We start from the raw sequence: 22717 nt of genomic DNA on the forward strand, positions 1-22717 counted from the left end.
CATTTACCCAATCTGTGAGCAATATCCTTTAAGAATGTTTAGAAATTGTGATCTGATATGAGCTGATATTTGATGTGATCTGATATGAGCTGATATTTGATGTGATCTGATATGAGCTGATATTTGATGTGATCTGATATGCGCTGATATTTGATGTGATCTGATATGAGCTGATATTTGATGTGATCTGATATGAGCTGATATTTGATGTGATCTGATATGAGCTGATATTTGATGTGATCTGATATGAGCTGATATTTGATGTGATCTGATATGAGCTGATATTTGATGTGATCTGATATGAGCTGATATTTGATGTGATCTGATATGAGCTGATATTTGATGTGATCTGATATGAGCTGATATTTGATGTGATCTGATATGAGCTGATATTTGATGTGATCTGATATGAGCTGATATTTGATGTGATCTGATATGAGCTGATATTTGATCTGCATTCTGGGAAAAGTGGGCTTAATGTATGTCTGCATCATCCCAGACTAGCATGTGCAGTCTCCACATGCTGATCAGGGACAACATCATCCCAGACTAGCATGTGCAGTCTCCACATGCTGATCAGGGACAACATCATCCCAGACTAGCATGTGCAGTCTCCACATGTCTGATCAGGGACAACATCATCCCAGACAAGCATGTGCAGTCTCCACATGTCTGATCAGGGACAACATCATCCCAGACTAGCATGTGCAGTCTCCACATGCTGATCAGGGACAACATCATCCCAGACTAGCATGTGCAGTCTCCACATGCTGATCAGGGACAACATCATCCCAGACTAGCATGTGCAGTCTCCACATGCTGATCAGGGACAACATCATCCCAGACTAGCATGTGCAGTCTCCACATGCTGATCAGGGACAACATCATCCCAGACTAGCATGTGCAGTCTCCACATGCTGATCAGGGACAACATCATCCCAGACTAGCATGTGCAGTCTCCACATGCTGATCAGGGACAACATCATCCCAGACTAGCATGTGCAGTCTCCACATGCTGATCAGGGACAACATCATCCCAGACTAGCATGTGCAGTCTCCACATGTCTGATCAGGGACAACATCATCCCAGACAAGCATGTGCAGTCTCCACATGTCTGATCAGGGACAACATCATCCCAGACTAGCATGTGCAGTCTCCACATGCTGATCAGGGACAACATCATCCCAGACTAGCATGTGCAGTCTCCACATGCTGATCAGGGACAACATCATCCCAGACTAGCATGTGCAGTCTCCACATGCTGATCAGGGACAACATCATCCCAGACTAGCATGTGCAGTCTCCACATGCTGATCAGGGACAACATCATCCCAGACTAGCATGTGCAGTCTCCACATGCTGATCAGGGACAACATCATCCCAGACTAGCATGTGCAGTCTCCACATGCTGATCAGGGACAACATCATCCCAGACTAGCATGTGCAGTCTCCACATGCTGATCAGGGACAACATCATCCCAGACTAGCATGTGCAGTCTCCACATGCTGATCAGGGACAACATCATCCCAGACTAGCATGTGCAGTCTCCACATGCTGATCAGGGACAACATCATCCCAGACTAGCATGTGCAGTCTCCACATGCTGATCAGGGACAACATCATCCCAGACTAGCATGTGCAGTCTCCACATGCTGATCAGGGACAACATCATCCCAGACTAGCATGTGCAGTCTCCACATGCTGATCAGGGACAACATCATCCCAGACTAGCATGTGCAGTCTCCACATGTCTGCATCATCCCAGACTAGCATGTGCAGTCTCCACATGTCTGCATCATCCCAGACTAGCATGTGCAGTCTCCACATGTCTGCATCATCCCAGACTAGCATGTGCAGTCTCCATCATCCCAGACTAGCATGTGCAGTCTCCACATGCTGATCAGGGACAACACTCTGCATCATCCCAGACTAGCATGTGCAGTCTCCACATGCTGATCAGGGACAACATCATCCCAGACTAGCATGTGCAGTCTCCACATGCTGATCAGGGACAACATCATCCCAGACTAGCATGTGCAGTCTCCACATGCTGATCAGGGACAACATCATCCCAGACTAGCATGTGCAGTCTCCACATGCTGATCAGGGACAACATCATCCCAGACTAGCATGTGCAGTCTCCACATGCTGATCAGGGACAACATCATCCCAGACTAGCATGTGCAGTCTCCACATGTCTGATCAGGGACAACATCATCCCAGACAAGCATGTGCAGTCTCCACATGTCTGATCAGGGACAACATCATCCCAGACTAGCATGTGCAGTCTCCACATGCTGATCAGGGACAACATCATCCCAGACTAGCATGTGCAGTCTCCACATGCTGATCAGGGACAACATCATCCCAGACTAGCATGTGCAGTCTCCACATGCTGATCAGGGACAACATCATCCCAGACTAGCATGTGCAGTCTCCACATGCTGATCAGGGACAACATCATCCCAGACTAGCATGTGCAGTCTCCACATGCTGATCAGGGACAACATCATCCCAGACTAGCATGTGCAGTCTCCACATGCTGATCAGGGACAACATCATCCCAGACTAGCATGTGCAGTCTCCACATGCTGATCAGGGACAACATCATCCCAGACTAGCATGTGCAGTCTCCACATGCTGATCAGGGACAACATCATCCCAGACTAGCATGTGCAGTCTCCACATGCTGATCAGGGACAACATCATCCCAGACTAGCATGTGCAGTCTCCACATGCTGATCAGGGACAACATCATCCCAGACTAGCATGTGCAGTCTCCACATGCTGATCAGGGACAACATCATCCCAGACTAGCATGTGCAGTCTCCACATGTCTGCATCATCCCAGACTAGCATGTGCAGTCTCCACATGTCTGCATCATCCCAGACTAGCATGTGCAGTCTCCACATGTCTGCATCATCCCAGACTAGCATGTGCAGTCTCCATCATCCCAGACTAGCATGTGCAGTCTCCACATGCTGATCAGGGACAACACTCTGCATCATCCCAGACTAGCATGTGCAGTCTCCACATGCTGATCAGGGACAACATCATCCCAGACTAGCATGTGCAGTCTCCACATGCTGATCAGGGACAACATCATCCCAGACTAGCATGTGCAGTCTCCACATGCTGATCAGGGACAACATCATCCCAGACTAGCATGTGCAGTCTCCACATGCTGATCAGGGACAACATCATCCCAGACTAGCATGTGCAGTCTCCACATGCTGATCAGGGACAACATCATCCCAGACTAGCATGTGCAGTCTCCACATGCTGATCAGGGACAACATCATCCCAGACTAGCATGTGCAGTCTCCACATGCTGATCAGGGACAACATCATCCCAGACTAGCATGTGCAGTCTCCACATGCTGATCAGGGACAACATCATCCCAGACTAGCATGTGCAGTCTCCACATGCTGATCAGGGACAACATCATCCCAGACTAGCATGTGCAGTCTCCACATGCTGATCAGGGACAACATCATCCCAGACTAGCATGTGCAGTCTCCACATGCTGATCAGGGACAACATCATCCCAGACTAGCATGTGCAGTCTCCACATGCTGATCAGGGACAACATCATCCCAGACTAGCATGTGCAGTCTCCACATGCTGATCAGGGACAACATCATCCCAGACTAGCATGTGCAGTCTCCACATGCTGATCAGGGACAACATCATCCCAGACTAGCATGTGCAGTCTCCACATGCTGATCAGGGACAACATCATCCCAGACTAGCATGTGCAGTCTCCACATGCTGATCAGGGACAACATCATCCCAGACTAGCATGTGCAGTCTCCACATGCTGATCAGGGACAACATCATCCCAGACTAGCATGTGCAGTCTCCACATGCTGATCAGGGACAACATCATCCCAGACTAGCATGTGCAGTCTCCACATGCTGATCAGGGACAACATCATCCCAGACTAGCATGTGCAGTCTCCACATGCTGATCAGGGACAACATCATCCCAGACTAGCATGTGCAGTCTCCACATGCTGATCAGGGACAACATCATCCCAGACTAGCATGTGCAGTCTCCACATGCTGATCAGGGACAACATCATCCCAGACTAGCATGTGCAGTCTCCACATGCTGATCAGGGACAACATCATCCCAGACTAGCATGTGCAGTCTCCACATGCTGATCAGGGACAACATCATCCCAGACTAGCATGTGCAGTCTCCACATGCTGATCAGGGACAACATCATCCCAGACTAGCATGTGCAGTCTCCACATGCTGATCAGGGACAACATCATCCCAGACTAGCATGTGCAGTCTCCACATGCTGATCAGGGACAACATCATCCCAGACTAGCATGTGCAGTCTCCACATGCTGATCAGGGACAACACTCTGCATCATCCCAGACTAGCATGTGCAGTCTCCACATGCTGATCAGGGACAACACTCTGCATCATCCCAGACTAGCATGTGCAGTCTCCACATGCTGATCAGGGACAACATCATCCCAGACTAGCATGTGCAGTCTCCACATGCTGATCAGGGACAACATCATCCCAGACTAGCATGTGCAGTCTCCACATGCTGATCAGGGACAACATCATCCCAGACTAGCATGTGCAGTCTCCACATGCTGATCAGGGACAACACTCTGCATCATCCCAGACTAGCATGTGCAGTCTCCACATGCTGATCAGGGACAACATCATCCCAGACTAGCATGTGCAGTCTCCACATGCTGATCAGGGACAACACTCTGCATCATCCCAGACTAGCATGTGCAGTCTCCACATGCTGATCAGGGACAACATCATCCCAGACCAGCATGTGCAGTCTCCACATGCTGATCAGGGACAACACTCTGCATCATCCCAGACTAGCATGTGCAGTCTCCACATGCTGATCAGGGACAACACTTTCCACTTTAATTGAAATTTTGCGTTTAAAAACAAAAATCCAATGTAGGCGGAAAGTGTTTTCCCCTATCAGCCTGTGCTGACTGCATAGGCTAATCTGGGATGACACTATATGCACATGCATTAAGCCCTGTATGTGGCTCATGTGACTGCTTACTTTCATGGTCATTGAGCATGAAGTCGCCCTCAATGACGCGGTCACTGAATGCCATCCCAAGTGGTAAGAGGAGATCATTGACAGCAGGAATGTTGGCCCCACCTGTGTCTGGCATCCACCATTGTCTGAACATAAACAACCAAAGCAGGGATTCAATATACATATGATCCTGTCTTTTGGTCAATTTTCTTTCAAGCATATTGCCATAAGTTTCCATGATTAAATTAAGTTATTAATCAATAAGTTATTTTTAATGTCAAGCAACAATACCCTTTACAAAACCTGCCCCAAATACGATCCCAAGCCAGGTGTCTATACAAGCTTGCTATATCAAATACGATCCCAAGCCAGGTCTCTATACAAGCTTGCTATATCAAATACAATGCCAAGCCAGGTCTCTATACAAGCTTGCTATATCAAATACAATGCCAAGCCAGGTCTCTATACAAGCTTGCTACATTGTATATCAAATACGATCCCAAGCCAGTTCTCTATACAAGCTTGCTATATCAAATATGATCCCAAGCCAGATCTCTATAAAAGCTTGCTATATCAAATGCTTCATCAATATTGGTCAATGCAAACTAGTTATTAATCGGAAACCACCTGTTGCACCACCCTGGCTCAGCTGACATCCCACCTAACCCCCCCCCCACCAACATACCACAACCTGACCAGGATTGTCAACTTCATTGAAAACCTCAGTAAAAATTACTGTAGGGAAGGAAATGTTCAGTGAAACAAAAGAAGTTTTTTAAATGAACAATCGTGAGCAGCCATGTTCAAACAGTTAGTTGCAATCCCTGTGACTGTACCTGGTGTTTTCATCGTAGAACTTGACCTTCTTCATCACTGTGGTGTTGTACCAGTCAGCAACGACAATGACAGAGAGACCCTGGTCGACATCACGACGCAGTTTGCTCACCTCCTCTGGGAAATATTCCTCCTCAGGGTCCACGATCAGCAAGGTGCCTGAAATATTGGGAAATATTCCTCCTCAGGGTCAACGATCAGCAAAATGCCTGACATATGGTACATCACTTTAATACAACACATGTCATGCAAAAATGGGGCCTAATGCATATAAGAAATACTCTAGACTCTGCCACTAGTCAAAACATTATATAAACTAGAAATGGCGCAGCAGAGGCCGACGCGTTTCCCCACGCTGCATGTTTGACCCAGGGGCGCCCCAGGGTTGGTAATGGGGCCATGCATAGTTGAGATTGACCGTATTGTCATAAGAGAAGTTCAGTACCAATTAGAAGTGAATCGGTGTAGAAATGAAGAAGTTATAGTTGAAGGCAATTTTGGGTGGGTGTGGCCTATGTGGGCGGGGCGCCCCAGGGTTGGTAATGGGGCCATGCATAGTTGAGATTGACCGTATTGTCATAAGAGAGGTTCAGTATCAATTAGAAGTGAATAGGTGTAGAAATGAAGAAGTTATAGTAAAAGGCAATTTTGGGTGGGTGTGGCCTATGTGGGCGGGGCATCCCAGGGTTGGTAATGGGGCCATGCATAGTTGAGATTGACCGTATTGTCATAAGAGAAGTTCAATATCAATTTGAAGTGAATCGGTGTAGAAATGAAGAAATTATAGTAAAAGGCAAATTTGGGTGGGTGTGGCCTATGTGGGCGGGGCGCCCCAGGGTTGGTTATGAGGCCATGCATAGTTGAGATTTACCGTATTGTCATAAGAGAAGTTCAGTATCAATTTGAAGTGAATGGGTGTAGAAATAAATAAATTATAGTAAAAGGCAATTTTGGGTGGGCGTGGTCTATGTGGGCGGGGCCCCCCAGGGTTGGTAATGGGGCCATGCATAGTTGAGCTTGACAGTTTTGTCATAAGAGAGGTTCAGTATCAATTTGAAGTGAATCGGTGTAGAAATGAAGAAATTATAGTAAAAGGCAATTTTGGGTGGGCGTGGTCTATATGGGCGGGGCGCCCCAGGGTTGGAAATGGGGCCATGCATAGTTGAGATTGACTGTATTGTCATAAGAGAAGTTCAGTATCAATTAGAAGTGAATCGGTGTAGAATGAAGAAGTTATAGTAAAAGGCAATTTTGGGTGGGCGTGGTCTATGTGGGCGGGGCACCCCAGGGTTGGTTATATGGCCATGCATAGTTTAGATTGATCGTATTGTCATAAGAGATGTTCAGTATCAATTTTAGGTAAATCGGTGTAGAAATGAAAAAGTTAAAGTAAAATAACATTAAAAATGAGTGAAAATCTCTGACCTGGCCCCACCCCAACCCCCATAACTTTTGACCCAGGGGTCAGATCAAAATTCCAAATAGTGCAGAATCGCACATACGCTCATAGCTACCATGTGTGTAAGTTTCAAAGGTTCTTGTGCTTATAGTGTTGGAGGAAATAGTGGCCAGGACGGACGGACAGACAGACAGATGGACAGACGCCGGAGATAACCACAATATCCCTACGCTTTTCAAAAAGCGTGGGGATAATGACAACATCTAATATTTTATCCTACTGTCATGCCCATGTCTTATATTTCAAGGGCATATACCTCAAAGCAGTTAGGATCATTGGACATGAAAAACATGTCTTGCACACATACACTTAATGTAGATGACATTTAAAAATATATCAATTTAATTTCTTGAGAAATGTGGAAGTAGTTTGTTCCACTATTTATAACATATGATGCAGACCAACAGATGGACCGACCAAATAACAGCCCCACTACAGAGAGACTCCAATATAGCCCTTCACTGCCAGGTGTATTCTGGGCCAGCTGGAAACAACAAACTGTTTTCTCTGTGCCAAATTTGAGTGCATAAATGACACATATTTTGTGTGCTTGTCAAGTTTTAGTTTTGTAATGTAAAACTTAATGTTAAGTTACATAACTGTGTGTTTTACAACATCTAACTGTGACTTAAAACATAGTGTGCACAAATAATTATGTAGTAGTATTAGTATTCCCTATTTTTACTTACAACGACCAGGTGCAGAATTAATTTTATTGTAAAATATTTCTATACAACAGTTAACTTACTGTAATCACTTGCATCAAAGCATGTGAAAGGAGAACCTGGAAAAACAAAAGATTATGCATGCAAAAATAACAATAATGACAACAATAATAGCAACCATGTTATTCAGAACGACACCATTACATGGAACTTGACACATTTTTTTCCAATGAATTATTAAGTCTTGCATTTTGATTATTAAATTAAATTACAACAGTGAAAAAAGAAACATGGCAATTCAATAAAACCAGGTATTGTACCATTTATTAATAAATGCATCTTTATTTGAATAAGAGAGCAATCCCATCAATAGGTCTGCATGTACACTACTTACACACACAATTTAGAACGATTCTGCCACCTAAACTTTTATCACCGAATGGAGGTATATTCAAGTTTTATTAACAGTGACAGTCAACTTGATCCAAATGGTTGCAAATAAAAAATAACAAGTGAGAAACATATCAAAATACCCCCCCCCCAAATGTACTGTATTCTTACCAAGCACTTCAACAAAGTATCCAGCTGATCTCAAGTGTTGATACATGTCTTTGAAGTTGGTGTGAATGTGATCACCGTTCCTGGAAAAGACCAGAGATTGTATCAGGGCTGTATCAGTTGTGGAATGCAGTAAGTACTGGCTGATCCTGTCTTTAACGTCATTGGTGAAATGCAGTCAGTCCTGGCTGATCCAGTCTTTCACTTACTGCCAACATTACAATGTTTGCTTCCGAAAGACTTCTTTAAAACAGAAAATACACTAACAGTAAAAAGAGCTGTACTGGTTTGGTAGTAACAAGGCCCATAAAGAAAAACTTCGTTTGCAAATTCAGAAAAAAATCATTGTGGAAATCCTATTCTTTCTGGCTACAAATTCAGATAAAATTAAATCTTTCTAACAATACAGTATTTTTTGTTTTAATAATTTTAATGTAAACAATATAATAAAGCTGAAATAATTAGGCGGTCTTAACAAAAAACTAAAAGAAAGATCTTGTTTACAAGAGATGTGTTTGTCAGAAACACAATGCCCCCTATTGCGCCGCTTTGAAATAAAATTTCAATATATGATTTGGCAGGTTTAGAAATTATCTCCCTTTTAAAGCTTATTACTTCCCTTGGATTGTATTTTTTGACTTTTGACCTTGAAGAATGACCTTGACCATGACCTTTCACCACTCAAAATGTGCAGCTTCATGAGATACACATGCATGCCAAATATTAAGTTGCTATCTTCAATATTGCAAAAGTTATCGCACTTAAGTTTTGGGAAAGAATGACAGACAGACAGGCCAGACACAGCCTATCATTCAATCCGAGGGCATAAAAATGCAAGAACAAGAGCTGACCCCATAGGATGACATATGCCCCCGATAAATGCTTTGATAGAAGTTATGAGCATTTTTCGAAACCTAAACACATTTTTCGAAACCTAAACGCAAAGTGTGACGGACAGACAGACGAACGGACGGACAAGAAAGATCAAGGGTCAAAACGTTTAAGAAAATTAAAGAGTTAAAAAATTTCAAGACATATCCAAGTTCAGAAACAACAAGACATATCCAGGGTATTTACCAATCCAGAGGGTCATTTTTCATGCGCAGATTGTCCCTGGGGAAGTATCCAGGAGGGTAGCGCAGGTTGTGGTACTGGTCCCATAATATACGCTGACTGTAAATAAATGCAAATGCTCAAAGATCATCTCTCATTGGCTAAAGCAGACCTCGCTTATTCCCATGTTACTTCCGAAGATAAGGGTAGTAAATATATATATATATTGGGTATGATAATTATTTACTTACTGTGAGTACATTAGATTTTAGAAGTCAGTTATTCAAAATATTTTAGTAATCATAACACTGCAGCATAGAAAACTTTCAATAAGCAATTGCTCATTAAACTGAGACACAAAATGGCAGATAATAAGTTGGAATACCATATGGAGAATTTCCTTTTTGTATAACAATAAGAGCCACATTCTTTGAAAACTTGGCTAAATGCATGTGTGTAAAATGTTGTCCCAAATTAGCACAACCCTTCCTCTTTTTATGTTTTTTTTTATTTAAAGGAAGTTTCTTCTAAGTGAAAATCCAGTTTAGGAAGAGAGTGTTTTCCCTGATACACCTATGTGAACTGTACAGGCTAATATGGGATGACACTTCATGCACATGCATTAAGCCCCATTGTCCCAGAGCAAGGCTAATAAGCAAAGCCTGATGTGTACCTTCGGGGTGGTGTGGGTATGATCTTGACCCGGATTGGCAGCTTCAAATGGGAGACTCGGGGTTCCGTTTCCTCTCCCTGTACAATAGAACAGTACAAATAGTACACAGGACCCTGTCTTGTCAAAAAAACAAACTCAAAAGCCTTCAGCCATGACTGCAGTTATATATTGCATTCTTTGACTACAGTCATATCTTGCTTGCTATGACAACAGTCATATATTACTTGCTATGACTGCAGTTTTATATTGCTAAACCTGACAAGTTTGTAACAGACAGAAGAACTGACGGACGGACGGACGGACGGACGGAAGGACGGACGGACGGACGAACACACAGACAGACAGAGGGACAACTATGTCCCTCTGTCTTAATGCTCTCACCTATAGAGGGCCAAAAATACAAAGATAAAAAGTAGAATTTCAGCATTTAACAGAACATTAAGTTTTTTTATTCTGGACACGTATGATGTTGTTTTTTCAGCAAATAATGTTCATTTCAACATTAATATTATCTACAAACAATAACTACTTAAACAGGGGTGTGACTTTGGAAACACTTATGGGAAAGAAAGATAAATGACCTACAGGCCTAGATCCTCTCTTAATGAGTTCACAACAAGAGATGTGTTTGTCAGAAACACAATGCCCCCTTCAGCGCCGCTTTGAAGCCATATATTTGACCTTTGACCTTGAAGGATGACCCTAATCGTGACCTTTCACCACTCAAAATGTGCAGCTCCACCAGATACACATGCATGCAAAATATGAAGTTGCTATCTGAAGCAACATAGAAGTCTTGAGAATTTTTCGAAACCTAAACGCGAAAGTTTGACGTAAGGACAGACAGACAGAAAGACGGACAGACGTATGGTCCGATCACTATATGCCCTCCTTCGGGGGCATAAAAAGTCATTCTTATTAAACCAATAAAGTAATCTGTAACGCAGTCTTGACATTATAAATAAATAATCAGTCAGAAATCATTCCACTGTTAAAATGTATTACCTGAGCAGGCGACTGAACAGTCAGAGTGACGTGCCCCTGCGCTTGTCCTTCCCAGCGTGCAGCATTCTTGTTGACTGCAATCCACACGGCTAGGTAGCCAGACCACGGCCACAGGGTCTGGGAGTAGGAGAAGGAGACATCAATGTAGTCACCGTTGTGAGGTCCGTATGGCTCCCACACAGGCTGTAGAACAAGTGATAGAAAACAAAACATTTGAGCCTTGCTCTGGCAACGCCGGGCTTGACACATGTAGCATACTACATGTAATCTTAAAATATTGAAAACTTTAAAATACATCACACATTGTATGAGCACTGATGGCCGAGTGGTCTAAGCGTAAGACTATTACTCCAGGGGTCAGTGGTTCGAGCCCAGTTGAGGGTTATTTTTTTCTTTCTTCAATTAAATTCTTGTTTTTTTACTGGAGCTTTCTGGATCCAATGTTTACATTTATCAATATAAAGCATTTAATGAAAAACTTTAATACATGCCAAAGTCTGTGAAAAGGTCCCTTTAATTCACCAAATACTAATAGGCATGTACATCTACTTTCACTATATCCATATAACAAAGCGCTGGACTTGATTTTGCATGCAACAAATCATTTTTTTATTGAAATCCTTTCATGCATGTCACAGTTATAAGCCCGGTGCAAAATGTTTACCCTACATACACCCAAACAAGGAATTGGGTCATACTGTATGCCTCCTGCCATTTTTACTGAAGGAATACACACCAAAAATATAACAGTATCTTTAAAAAATCTCTTTTGAAATTTAAATATATATACAAAAATATAAAAATATTAAATTATCAAGGCCATACTAAATCAAAATATGGGTTTGTAATCAATCAACCTACTTATCTAAATGGCCCTTAGTAAAAAAAGTCCTGATTACAATTTGTTGGGGCCAAGTTCACAGAAAGTTTTACATGAGTTAAATAGCATAAAACATTTCTCAGCAACACTTTATTTTAGATTTGGCCCCTGCTTCACCACCAATGATTCATAAACCAATAGTTGTGCTTTCAGATCAACCATTATGTTTTGTAGATTAATATTACATGTTTCTTTATGACAGTTGTAAGCTTTCTTCCACATACACTAAAACATCAAAATGACACCTTGGTTAAGCTGTAAGTGGCAACTTTCATGTGTTTTCACACCTACAATGCTATTCTAAATGACAAAAAACTTGCAAAAATTGCAGCTACAACTTTCAACAATTTGTTGTTGTAAAATTGCATGTGCCATCCATCTATAAATGAAATCGCTAGATACAGTGCATGCTTGGTAAAGTAGCAAAACCTAATTTTTACTAACAAGACAATTGCCAAATGTGTGAAAAAAATTAACTTATATTAAAGAGAACAAAAAAATGCTTCACTGATATTTGTTAGATGCATCAATTGTAATTATTTGCACCCGAAGGGCCAACAAACAGTATTTTAATTGCGGCTTTTTATCATTTTATACTGGAGCCCTCAAAGGCGCAGCCTTGAATAAACTTTGCCTTTTGAGCAACCTCCTGTACCTTTGGTGATCAACTCCACCTACATTTGTACCTTACCCACCATGTGATCCTGAATCATTCTCAACAACTCCACCTACCTTATCCACAATGTGATCCTGAATCATTCTCAACAAATCCACCTACCTTATCCACAATGTGATCCTAGATCATTCTCAACAACTCCGCCTAGCTTATCCACAATGCGATCCTAGATCATTCTCAATAACTCCACCTACCTTAACCACAATGTGATCCTAGATCATTCTCAACAACTCCGCCTACCTTATCCACAATGTGATCCTGGATCATTCTCAACAACTCCGCCTACCTTATCCACAATGCGATCCTAGATCATTCTCAACAACTCCACCTACCTTATCCACAATGTGATCCTAGATCATTCTCTACAACTCCACCTACCTTATCCACAATGTGACCCTAGATCATTCTCAACAACTCCACCTACCTTATCCACAATGTGATCCTAGATCATTCTCTACAACTCCACCTACCTTATCCACAATGTGATCCTAGATCATTCTCAACAACTCCATCTACCTTATCCACAATGTGATCCTAGATCATTCTCAACAACTCAACCTACCTTATCCAAAATGGGATCCTAGATCATTCTCAACAACTCCATCTACCTTATCCACAATGTGATCCTAGATCATTCTCAACAACTCCACCTAACTTATCCAAAATGGGATCCTAGATCATTCTCAACAATTCCATCTACCTTCTACAATGTGATCCTAGATCATTCTCAACAACTCCATCTACCTTATCCTCAATGTGACCCTAGATCATGCTCTACTACTCCACCAACCTTATCCACAATGTGATCCTAGATCATTCTCAACAACTCCACCTACCTTATCCACAATTTTCCCAGTGACTCCCATGCCATTGAGTATGGTCACGTTGACAATTATGGGCATGGCCCCATGGTATAAAGGCTGGGAGCAGTAGGGCCACATGTAGGGACACTCTGTCAGGTCCACATAGCTAGGACTCAGACTGAAATTAAATCAGACTGAAGTTATTCTGTCTCCACATGAGAATAAATTTAAGTGTCAAGATATTTATTTAGGCTTGATTGCAAATAATAGTAATGACACTTTTGAGTCCATTTTCTGGGTAGTCGCCCAGTATTTGAGTTTCTTTGTAGACTATCTTTTATATCCCAGCAATTGTTTTTGCCATTTATACGCACATCACTTTTTTTTCATCAAAATTTATATCCAATTACAGACCACTATTAAATTGCACAAAAGCATTTAAGACAACTACACAGTATAAAACATCTCCTCAGGGGATTTTAGCTAGGCTCTATGGTGGGGAAGACGACCACAGTTTATTTGTAAAAATTCCATGGGTTCAGACTGTCTCCCCCCCCCACCCCATAAGGGAAGTCTTGAAAGCCTTGACAGGTTCATCGATATCACCAGTCCAACCTAGCCTGTGGCTTGTAGGTTCGCAGGGTCTGGTAGGCCCTCAGAAGGTCCAGCTTCCCGTGACCCTGTTCGAACATGTTCACTGCAGTGTCTGGCAGGCGTCTGGCAGATGCTATCAGGGCCTGCTTCATACTGGCAGGGTTGATCACACCCTCCCGATCCAGAACTGAGCTGCAATTAGATTCATAGTATTATGAGCTGCGTTCTGGGAAAACTGGGCCTTATGCATGGGCGTAAAATGTCGTCCCAGATAAGCAAGTGCAGTTTCCAAACGGTGATCAGGAAAAACACTTTCCACATTTATGGAAATTTTCATTTGAAGGAAGTCTCTCATAAATAACAAGGGCTGTTTGTAAAACATGCATGCATGCATGGGGGGTAGGGAGGTGGGGGGATAGGGGGTGAGAGGGGGTAATAATGTGGGGTGGGGTAATTTATTAGATGTTTAAAAAATAAAAAAACATTTTTTTTTGGGGGGGGGGGGGGGGGGGGTTGGGGGGGGGTGGTGGGGGTCGAGAGGGGGTTATAATGTGGGGTGGGGTAATTTATTAGATGTTTAAAAAAAAAAAAATTGGGGGGGGTGGGGGTGGGGGGGGTAGGGGGGAGTGAGAGGGGGATATAATGTGAGGTGTGGTAATTTATAAGATGTTTAAAAAAAACTTTTTTTTTTGGGAGGGGGTGGGGGTAGGGGGGGGGGGGGGGGGGGGGTGGGGGGGGGGGGTATAATGTGGGGTGTGGTAATTAATAATGTTTAAAAAAAAAAAAATTGGGGGGATGGGGGGGGTAGGGGGGTGAGAGGGGGTAATAATGTGGGGTGGGGTGATTTATTAGATGTTTAAAAAGAAATAATTGGGGGGAGGTGGGGGATGGGGGGGGGGGTAGGTGGGGTAGGGGGGAGTGAGAGTGCGGTATATGTGGGGTGTGGTAATTTATTAGATGTTTAAAAAAACAAGAGGGCCATGATGGCCCTGAATCGCTCACCTGACTCATTAAGATCAGATGAAAACTATGACCTCTATTGTCTACACAATGTTTTTCTATGATTTGACCTAGTGACCTAGTTCCTGACTCTAGATGACCCAAATACAATCCCAATCCAGATTTCATCAAGATAAACATTCTGACCACAGTTCATAAATATTGGATGAAAACTGTGACCTCTATTGTCAACACAAGGTTTTTCTATTTATTTGACCTAGATTTTTACCCCAGATGACCCAAATACAATCCCACCCAGATTTCATCAAGAATTCTGACCAAATTTCATAAAGGTTGGATGAAAACTGTGATCTCTAATGTCTACACAAGGTTTTTCTATTATTTGACCTAGTGACCTAGTTTTTGACCCCAGATGGCCCAAATAAAATCCCAACCCAGATTTCATCAAGATAAACATTCTGACCAAATTTCATAAAGATTGGATGAAAACTGTGACCTCTATTGTCTACAGAAGGTTGTTCTATTATTTGACCTAGTGACCTTGTTTTTGACCCCAGATGACCCAAATACAATCCCAAACCGGATTTCATCAAGATAAACATTTTGACCAAATTTCATCAAGATTGGATGCAAACTGTGACCTCTACTGTCTACACAAACAAATTGTTGACGGACGGACGCGCGGACACACGCAGGCACGCACAACCGACGCCGGACATCACACGATCACATAAGCTCACTGTGTCACTTCATGACAGGTGACCTAAAAATATGTGTCGGAGATAAACATGAACAGTTGTGGTTAAAATCCCATAGAAACAAGGGCTGTTTGTAAAACATGCATGCCCCCCTATATGGGCTATAAGTTGTAGTAGCAGCCATTGTGTGAATACGTTTTTTGTCACTGTGAATGGTGGTGGTGGTGGTGGTGGTGGTGGTGTAGTAGTAGTAGTAGTAGTAGTAGTAGTAGTAGTAGTAGGTAGTCGTAGTATAGTCGTAGTAGTAGTAGTAGCAGTAGTGGTAGTAGTAGTAAGAAGTAGTAGTAGTAGTAGTAGTAGTAGTAGTAGTAGTAGTAGTAGTAGTAGTAGTAGTAGTAGTAGTAGTAGTAGTAGTCGTAGTAGTAGTAGTCGTAGTAGTCGTAGTAGTAGTAGTAGTAGTAGTAGTAGTAGTAGTAGTAGTAGTAGTAGTAGTAGTAGTAGTAGTAGTAGCAGTAGCAGTAGCAGTAGCAGCATTACAAGACCAATACTTAAGAATGATCAAATGGGAAAAGGTAACATAGCACCAGCAGTAAATATGGGGCTCATTTACAGGTCAGATTTGGAATCTCTGCTGTAAAATGAGATTTTGAATGAATTAAAGGGAGGCAAATCTGTAATAAAAAGAACATGCATAAACCGTAGTTGTTTCCCTTGTTTGAACCATGCTAAATCCTTACAAGTTTGGAAAGAATTGGATGAAAAATTTGGACTTTATTGCATAAACACCATTTTCTCAATTCAAGGGGAGGTAATTCTGTACTTCATGGACCAATAATGCTCATTTTTTGTAGGGTTTGTGTCCTCATTGATATAAAGACACTGCAAATTTGGAAAGGATCGGACAAAAAATGTGGAAGATTTTTGAAAGTTTTCACAAAATAGGCAAAAACGAATAAACATGCAAAGTTCAACGAGCTCCTGCGGCCATGTTTTTTGACGAATCAAATTTCTTTGAACAACTTTTTCAGGGGAGCCCTCAAAGGTCATCCCTGTGAATTTTTTTGAAAATCTGATAAGCGGTTTCTGACAAGAAAATTTTTTAAGGTTTTTACCATATATGGTCATGGCGGCCATCTTGGTTATGTGATCAAATTTTTTTTAACAATTCTTTTGTCCCATGACCTAGGGATGCTCCACATGAAATTTAGTTGAAATTGGCTCAATGGTTTAGTAGAAGAAGATGTTTACAAATTTGTATACGGACGGACGGACGGACGCCGGACGCTGAGTGATCACAATAGCTCACCTCGAGCTATCGCTCAGGTGAGCTAAAAATTGGGGGGTGGGGGCTAGGGGGGGGGGTCGGGGGGAGTGAGAGGAGGGTATAATGTGGGGTGGGGTTATTTATTAGATGTTTAAAAAAAATAAATGGGGGGTGGGGGGGGGTAGGGGGGTGGGTAGAGGGGGGGTGGGGGTGAGAGGGGGGGTAAAATGTGGGGTGTGGTAATTTATTAGATGATGTTTTAAAAAAAAAATGGGGGGGGGGGAAGGGATTCTGGTAGGGGCGTGGGGTATTGTTTGGGTGGAATCCATTGTGGTATTCAGGTAAGTGTTGTTTTGTCAAAGTTATTATAAAATGTGATCATAAAAAATAACAAATGATCTCACACTGACATGATAAATATCCTCTATTCATTAAACATGAAATTTAAACTTATTGCATTTGTTTCCCCTGTATATAAGAAAGATATAACAGTGTATTACCTCCCCTGTCTTGCTTATATTTATATTAATCAACAAAATTTAACATTAACACAATATTTAATATACAAAATATACAAAAAATCTCATATTCTGATAATATTTTTACTGATCCACTTTATTTTACTCAAAGGATGATGTTTCATTGGACTGATAATTATAGATTTAGGATTACAGACCAGTTGCTTCAGTTATATTGTTCAGAGTTCGCCCTGTTGGCCGTGTATGCATTCTTGAGTTATCATCCAAAAACCATTTTACTATTTCGGGTCACCGTGACCTTGACCTTTGACCTAGTGACCTCAAAATCAATAGGGGTCATCTGCGAGTCATGATCAATGTACCTATGAAGTTTCATGATCCAAGGCCCAAGCATTCTTGAGTTATCATCTGACAACCACCTGGTGGACGGACCGACAGACCGACATAAGCAAAGCAATATACCCCCTCTTCTTCGAAGGGGGGCATAAAAATCCAGTTTAAGTGGAAAGTATCGTCGCTGTTCAGCCTGTAGAAAAAGATAGAAACCTGTTCATAATGTTAATGCTCATGGTTCACTTCCCATTTGTGTCTGAGATGTGAGTGACACAGATTTTGCATCAAGTTTAAGTATTTCACTTTTTATCTTAAACAATTACAAAACCAAACAATTTGTATGAACATTTACCAATCTTCTTATCACAATAAGAACAACTGACCTGTAGAGCAGAGTTACTGCCCCTGCAACAACGGGAGATGCCACACTGGTACCAGACAGGGATCTGCAGCCACCCCTGGGTAGGAAACAGCATATTAAACTAGAGCATTTTCACAAGGCTCACTAATTCAAGTTTGATGTAAGAGAGGCACGTTAAACAAAATAAATGTAATAGTTCAAGACCTAGTGTTCAGAGTCCAAAATGTTGATATTTTGCATAACTAAAGAAAAGAGAATATTGAATAAAGGTCAATATTCACAATATGAGATATTTTAAAATACAGGAGTTAGTTTCGTAATAAAAAAAATACAGAAATATAAGACCCTATTTACAGGGCTGTATTCAAATCTTTGTGAAACTGCCTTCAGCACTTCAATTCGCGAAAACAATTAGTTGCAAACTATTCAGACTTGTGAAAAAATGAGTGGCAAACTTTTTAAAATTGTAAACTTTTGAGTAATGAACTTCTAAAAATTCTGAAAATTAGATTTGCCGAAATTGTGAAAAACAGCCAATATTTAAGAAAGAAAAAAACCCGATTTTCAGCTTAAAATCATAACTCACTTTAGGGCTGACCCACGAACTGTAGAGCCATACGTCACAATGTCAGGCTTCACCCTCCCGTATCCCCCAGGCAGCTCCCATGTGGTCATCCCTCTAGAGGAGAACTTGGCAATCTGGTTGTCAAAGTTGATGCCTCCCACACCGATCACGTCCATCTGGTCAGCCGGATTGTTAAGCGTCCTACAGAGGATAAAATGAGCGGCGTTCTGGAAAACCTGGGCTTAATGCATGTGAGTAGTCTTGTCCCAGATTAGCCTGTGTCAACTGCACAGGCTTATCTGGTACAACACTTTAAGCACATGCATTAAGCCCAGTTTCTACAGAACGAAGCTCAAATAACAGAAGGACTTTTGTTCTTTTTACTCTTTAGCTGTAGACAAACAAAGGCTTTATCCCCTAAGAACATGTATTTATTTAATTGAGGTTCCCCCCAAAAAAAACATAACACAGTAATTTTTTTATTTCAACCCAAAAGTTCTTCCAAAACATTTGGCTTTCACACACTATTTGTTGACCTTGTATGAAGGTGTATTGCCCCTTCCCACGAGCATTAAGAACCCTGCAATTAATGTATGCACATGAAAGGAATCAAAATCTGATTTCACACATGAAGCTTACTTTGATATGAAAGTCAGTATCATTCCAGGATATTAAAGTTGTCATGAATCCATTCTAACCTTGGCAAATTTCAAGAACAAATATGCAAAAACAGTACAGAGCCTTGACTACGAAATAATATTGGGCCTAAATTGGCCTATTGTTCCTAATGGCCAAGAGGAAATAACTCCTGCAAACTTACCCATACAAAGGTCCGTCATTGCCAATGGCTGACACCAATATGACATTATTCGCAGTCAGCTCCCACACCTTGTCTACAAATGGATGGTCCATGAAATCTGGCCCCCCAATGCTCAGGTTTAGAACATTGATTTTCTTCATGATTGCGTAGTTGAAAGCATCCAGGAACCATGACGTGTAGGAGACCTGAGAATGAAACTGAACCATTATCACAAAGTTTCTCGCAAAACTGGTCCCTAATCACAAAGTTCCAACACAAAACTGGACCCATAATCACAAATTTCCTAAGTGAAAATTGTCACATGATTACAAAGTTCCTACGCTTATCAGGGGAGACACTTTCTGCTTTTATAGAAGTTTCCAAAGCCTCTTCTAAATGAAAATCAAGCCTTGGCGGAAAGTGTCGTCCCTGATATTAAGCTAGTGCTGACTGCACAGCCTAATCAGAATTGACACTGTACGCAATCTCTTACTTCAAACAACAGCATGCTTGCAACTCTGAACTTCACAGGTCTGTGTATTCATTTAAGAGTGGCTATAATTTGCATGCAAGTTAAGACTGTTTGAAACTTAATTATTATAATTAACAATATTTTCTTTCCTGAAAACTATAATTGTTATTAAGAGAACATATAAATGTGAACTTAAAATTCTTATTATTCAAATGTATTGTTTGATATTGACGACTTTGAAATAATGAGGTTCGACTGTTAGTTCAACCACAGATGAGGTTATTTTAAACCCAATTTGCCGTAAAGAATATACAGTCCAACCTGCAAATAACAACCACTCAAGGGATTTGGTCGTTGTGGTCTTTGTTCACAGGTGGTCTTCATTGGCAGGGTCGATTGAAATTTTGCAAAATATGCTAGTACTTAGGCTATTAACAGGTACCTTATTTATGTATGTGCTCGATTGTTTAAATAGGAGAATACTAATGCATGTATAATGTAATAAAGGATTGAAAACCCACTTTTTGTTTTTATATTTACATGGAATATTTTAATTTCCAAACATAAAAGAATAAGATACCAGACAGATAATCAACATACTAACTGGTAACAACAGAACACAATAAGCACTTAGACAACCCCCCCCCCCTCACACACACAAACACACACAATCAAATCACTTACTTAGAAAAATATTTTTGTATTTACATGTTTTATTTCAATTTTGAAACATAAATTAATAAGATACCAGACAGATAATCAACATACCAGTAGTAACAACAGAACACAATAAACACTACGAAATTCCCCACCCCCCACAAACACACTTTTCTTTGATATTCTGCAATTAGTACCTTATACGCGAGCCACTTAAATGAAAAGGCAACTTCTTACACTTTAAAAAAACTGTCAAATGCATAAAAGAAGCAGGTGGCTACCAATTAGTAATGCGTGTTAAATAAACAAAAAAAACTGCTATCGAGTTAAGTAAACTGTCACTTGCCAATATCTCCATAGCGACCAACCAGTGCACTGGTAAGATGTTTATCATGTGATTATCACAGCATCATGGTGGCCATTGTTTTATTGACAGTTGTGAAATCCTTAATTGTTATGATTGACGTGGTCGTTGTTAGCCTCTTTCAAGGAATACAATATTTTTTATTTTGCAAACCCATGACAATGTACAATGCTTAATAGAAAATGCTGCACAAAATATCATATCATTGTATTAATAAGTTAATGTATGCAGTTTTGTCAGATCCAAATTTTTCGTTTTTAAAACGTTATACATGTATTATGATAATTAAAATTTTGTTAGTCGATCGACTTTTGGGAATGTACAATGGTGGTCGCCGGTCGTTGAAGTGGTCGTTGTTAGCTATCAAATTCGACTTTGGGAATGTAAAATGGTGGTCCCTGGTCGTTGTTGGCAGGCGGGCGTTATTCGCAGGTACAATATACACATGTATAGTGAAATCGTTCGGGGGGAAATCGATGTGGTCGTTATTGACAGGTGGTCGCTATTCACGGGCGGTCGCTCAGGCAGGTTGGACTGTAATCAACTTGGTAGCCAAGTTATTTTTCCTCCCCATCCCCCCACCTTGCTAAACCTCTTGTACCCCCCCCCCCCCCCCCTGCTACCCTTCTTCCTCCTCCTGCTGCCATTCTTGTAACCCCCTTTTGCCCCTATTGTCACTCACCCCTGCTGCCCCTCTGTCCCCCTCTGCTGCTCCTCTCTGTCACCCAGCTGCCCCTCTTGTCACCCCCATGCTGCCCCTCCTCCCCTGCTGCTCCTCCTGTAACCCCTCTCTATACCCCTGAAGCCCCTTTTGTCAGTGAATTTGTAAAATTGTTTGGCAAAAAAAAATATAGTTAAAAACCATACTAAGGAATTCAGTAAGTGCTTAAGTAAACATATGATCTCTAAAAGTAGGCCGGTGATTTATATTTATTAATTCTGAAGCTTCAAATATAATCAAGGCACTGTTTGAAATTTGGTCCAAATAGCAGGGTGATTTACCCATTAAAACGTTTTTAATGAAATCCCTATCGTATACCTATTGTGATCATAGATTTTTCCAAAATTTTGCTTACCTGGTTGTTTGTAAAAACTCTGAAGACATATATGTCAGCATCTGGAGCAAAGCCCAGACATTCCTTGTGACTGGCAATCACACCCGCCACAAACGTACCGTGACCCAGTCCTGTAACAGCAACGGCAGAAAAGTCGTACCATACAACCACAAAAATGTCTGAGTTAAAATTCATAGTGCAAAATAAAATAATGATTAATATATAGATGGTAAAAAGTTTATATTTTAATTATATATTGAATACTTAATTATTATTCCAGATTATTAAACTTCTTGATTAAAAATATGAACTTTACAGAAAGTTACAGGGTTTTCAATGTACAACTTGTTAAAGCTTGTTCAAATGTGGATTGATCTTTAACATTAAATGTCAGAACAAGACCATTGACAGCAATGTTTAAAAGTAACAAAACAACATGAAGAAGTTTGGTAGGCAACCAATGATCATT

The 22717-nt window shown here is 41.3% G+C and overlaps 1 protein-coding gene across 3 annotated transcripts in view; it reads right to left on the reverse strand.

The window, feature by feature from the left end:
* Nucleotides 1-22717, reverse strand: part of LOC127844565 (membrane-bound transcription factor site-1 protease-like) — a 42272-nt gene that overhangs the window by 6924 nt on the left and 12631 nt on the right. For all 3 annotated transcript variants that reach the window (XM_052374918.1, XM_052374920.1, XM_052374919.1), the window contains exons 9-21: nucleotides 22270-22379; nucleotides 19722-19906; nucleotides 18923-19102; nucleotides 18359-18433; nucleotides 14263-14433; nucleotides 13681-13825; nucleotides 11289-11471; nucleotides 10284-10360; nucleotides 9635-9730; nucleotides 8561-8640; nucleotides 8083-8118; nucleotides 5878-6034; nucleotides 5063-5187 (exon numbers count right to left, since the gene is read on the reverse strand). In XM_052374918.1, the coding sequence (XP_052230878.1) occupies nucleotides 5063-5187; nucleotides 5878-6034; nucleotides 8083-8118; nucleotides 8561-8640; nucleotides 9635-9730; nucleotides 10284-10360; nucleotides 11289-11471; nucleotides 13681-13825; nucleotides 14263-14433; nucleotides 18359-18433; nucleotides 18923-19102; nucleotides 19722-19906; nucleotides 22270-22379 (1620 nt within the window). The remainder of the gene's footprint in view (nucleotides 1-5062; nucleotides 5188-5877; nucleotides 6035-8082; nucleotides 8119-8560; nucleotides 8641-9634; nucleotides 9731-10283; nucleotides 10361-11288; nucleotides 11472-13680; nucleotides 13826-14262; nucleotides 14434-18358; nucleotides 18434-18922; nucleotides 19103-19721; nucleotides 19907-22269; nucleotides 22380-22717) is intronic.

The sequence above is a fragment of the Dreissena polymorpha genome, chromosome 9, assembly GCF_020536995.1.
Source record: "Dreissena polymorpha isolate Duluth1 chromosome 9, UMN_Dpol_1.0, whole genome shotgun sequence".
NCBI lineage: Eukaryota > Metazoa > Mollusca > Bivalvia > Myida > Dreissenidae > Dreissena > Dreissena polymorpha.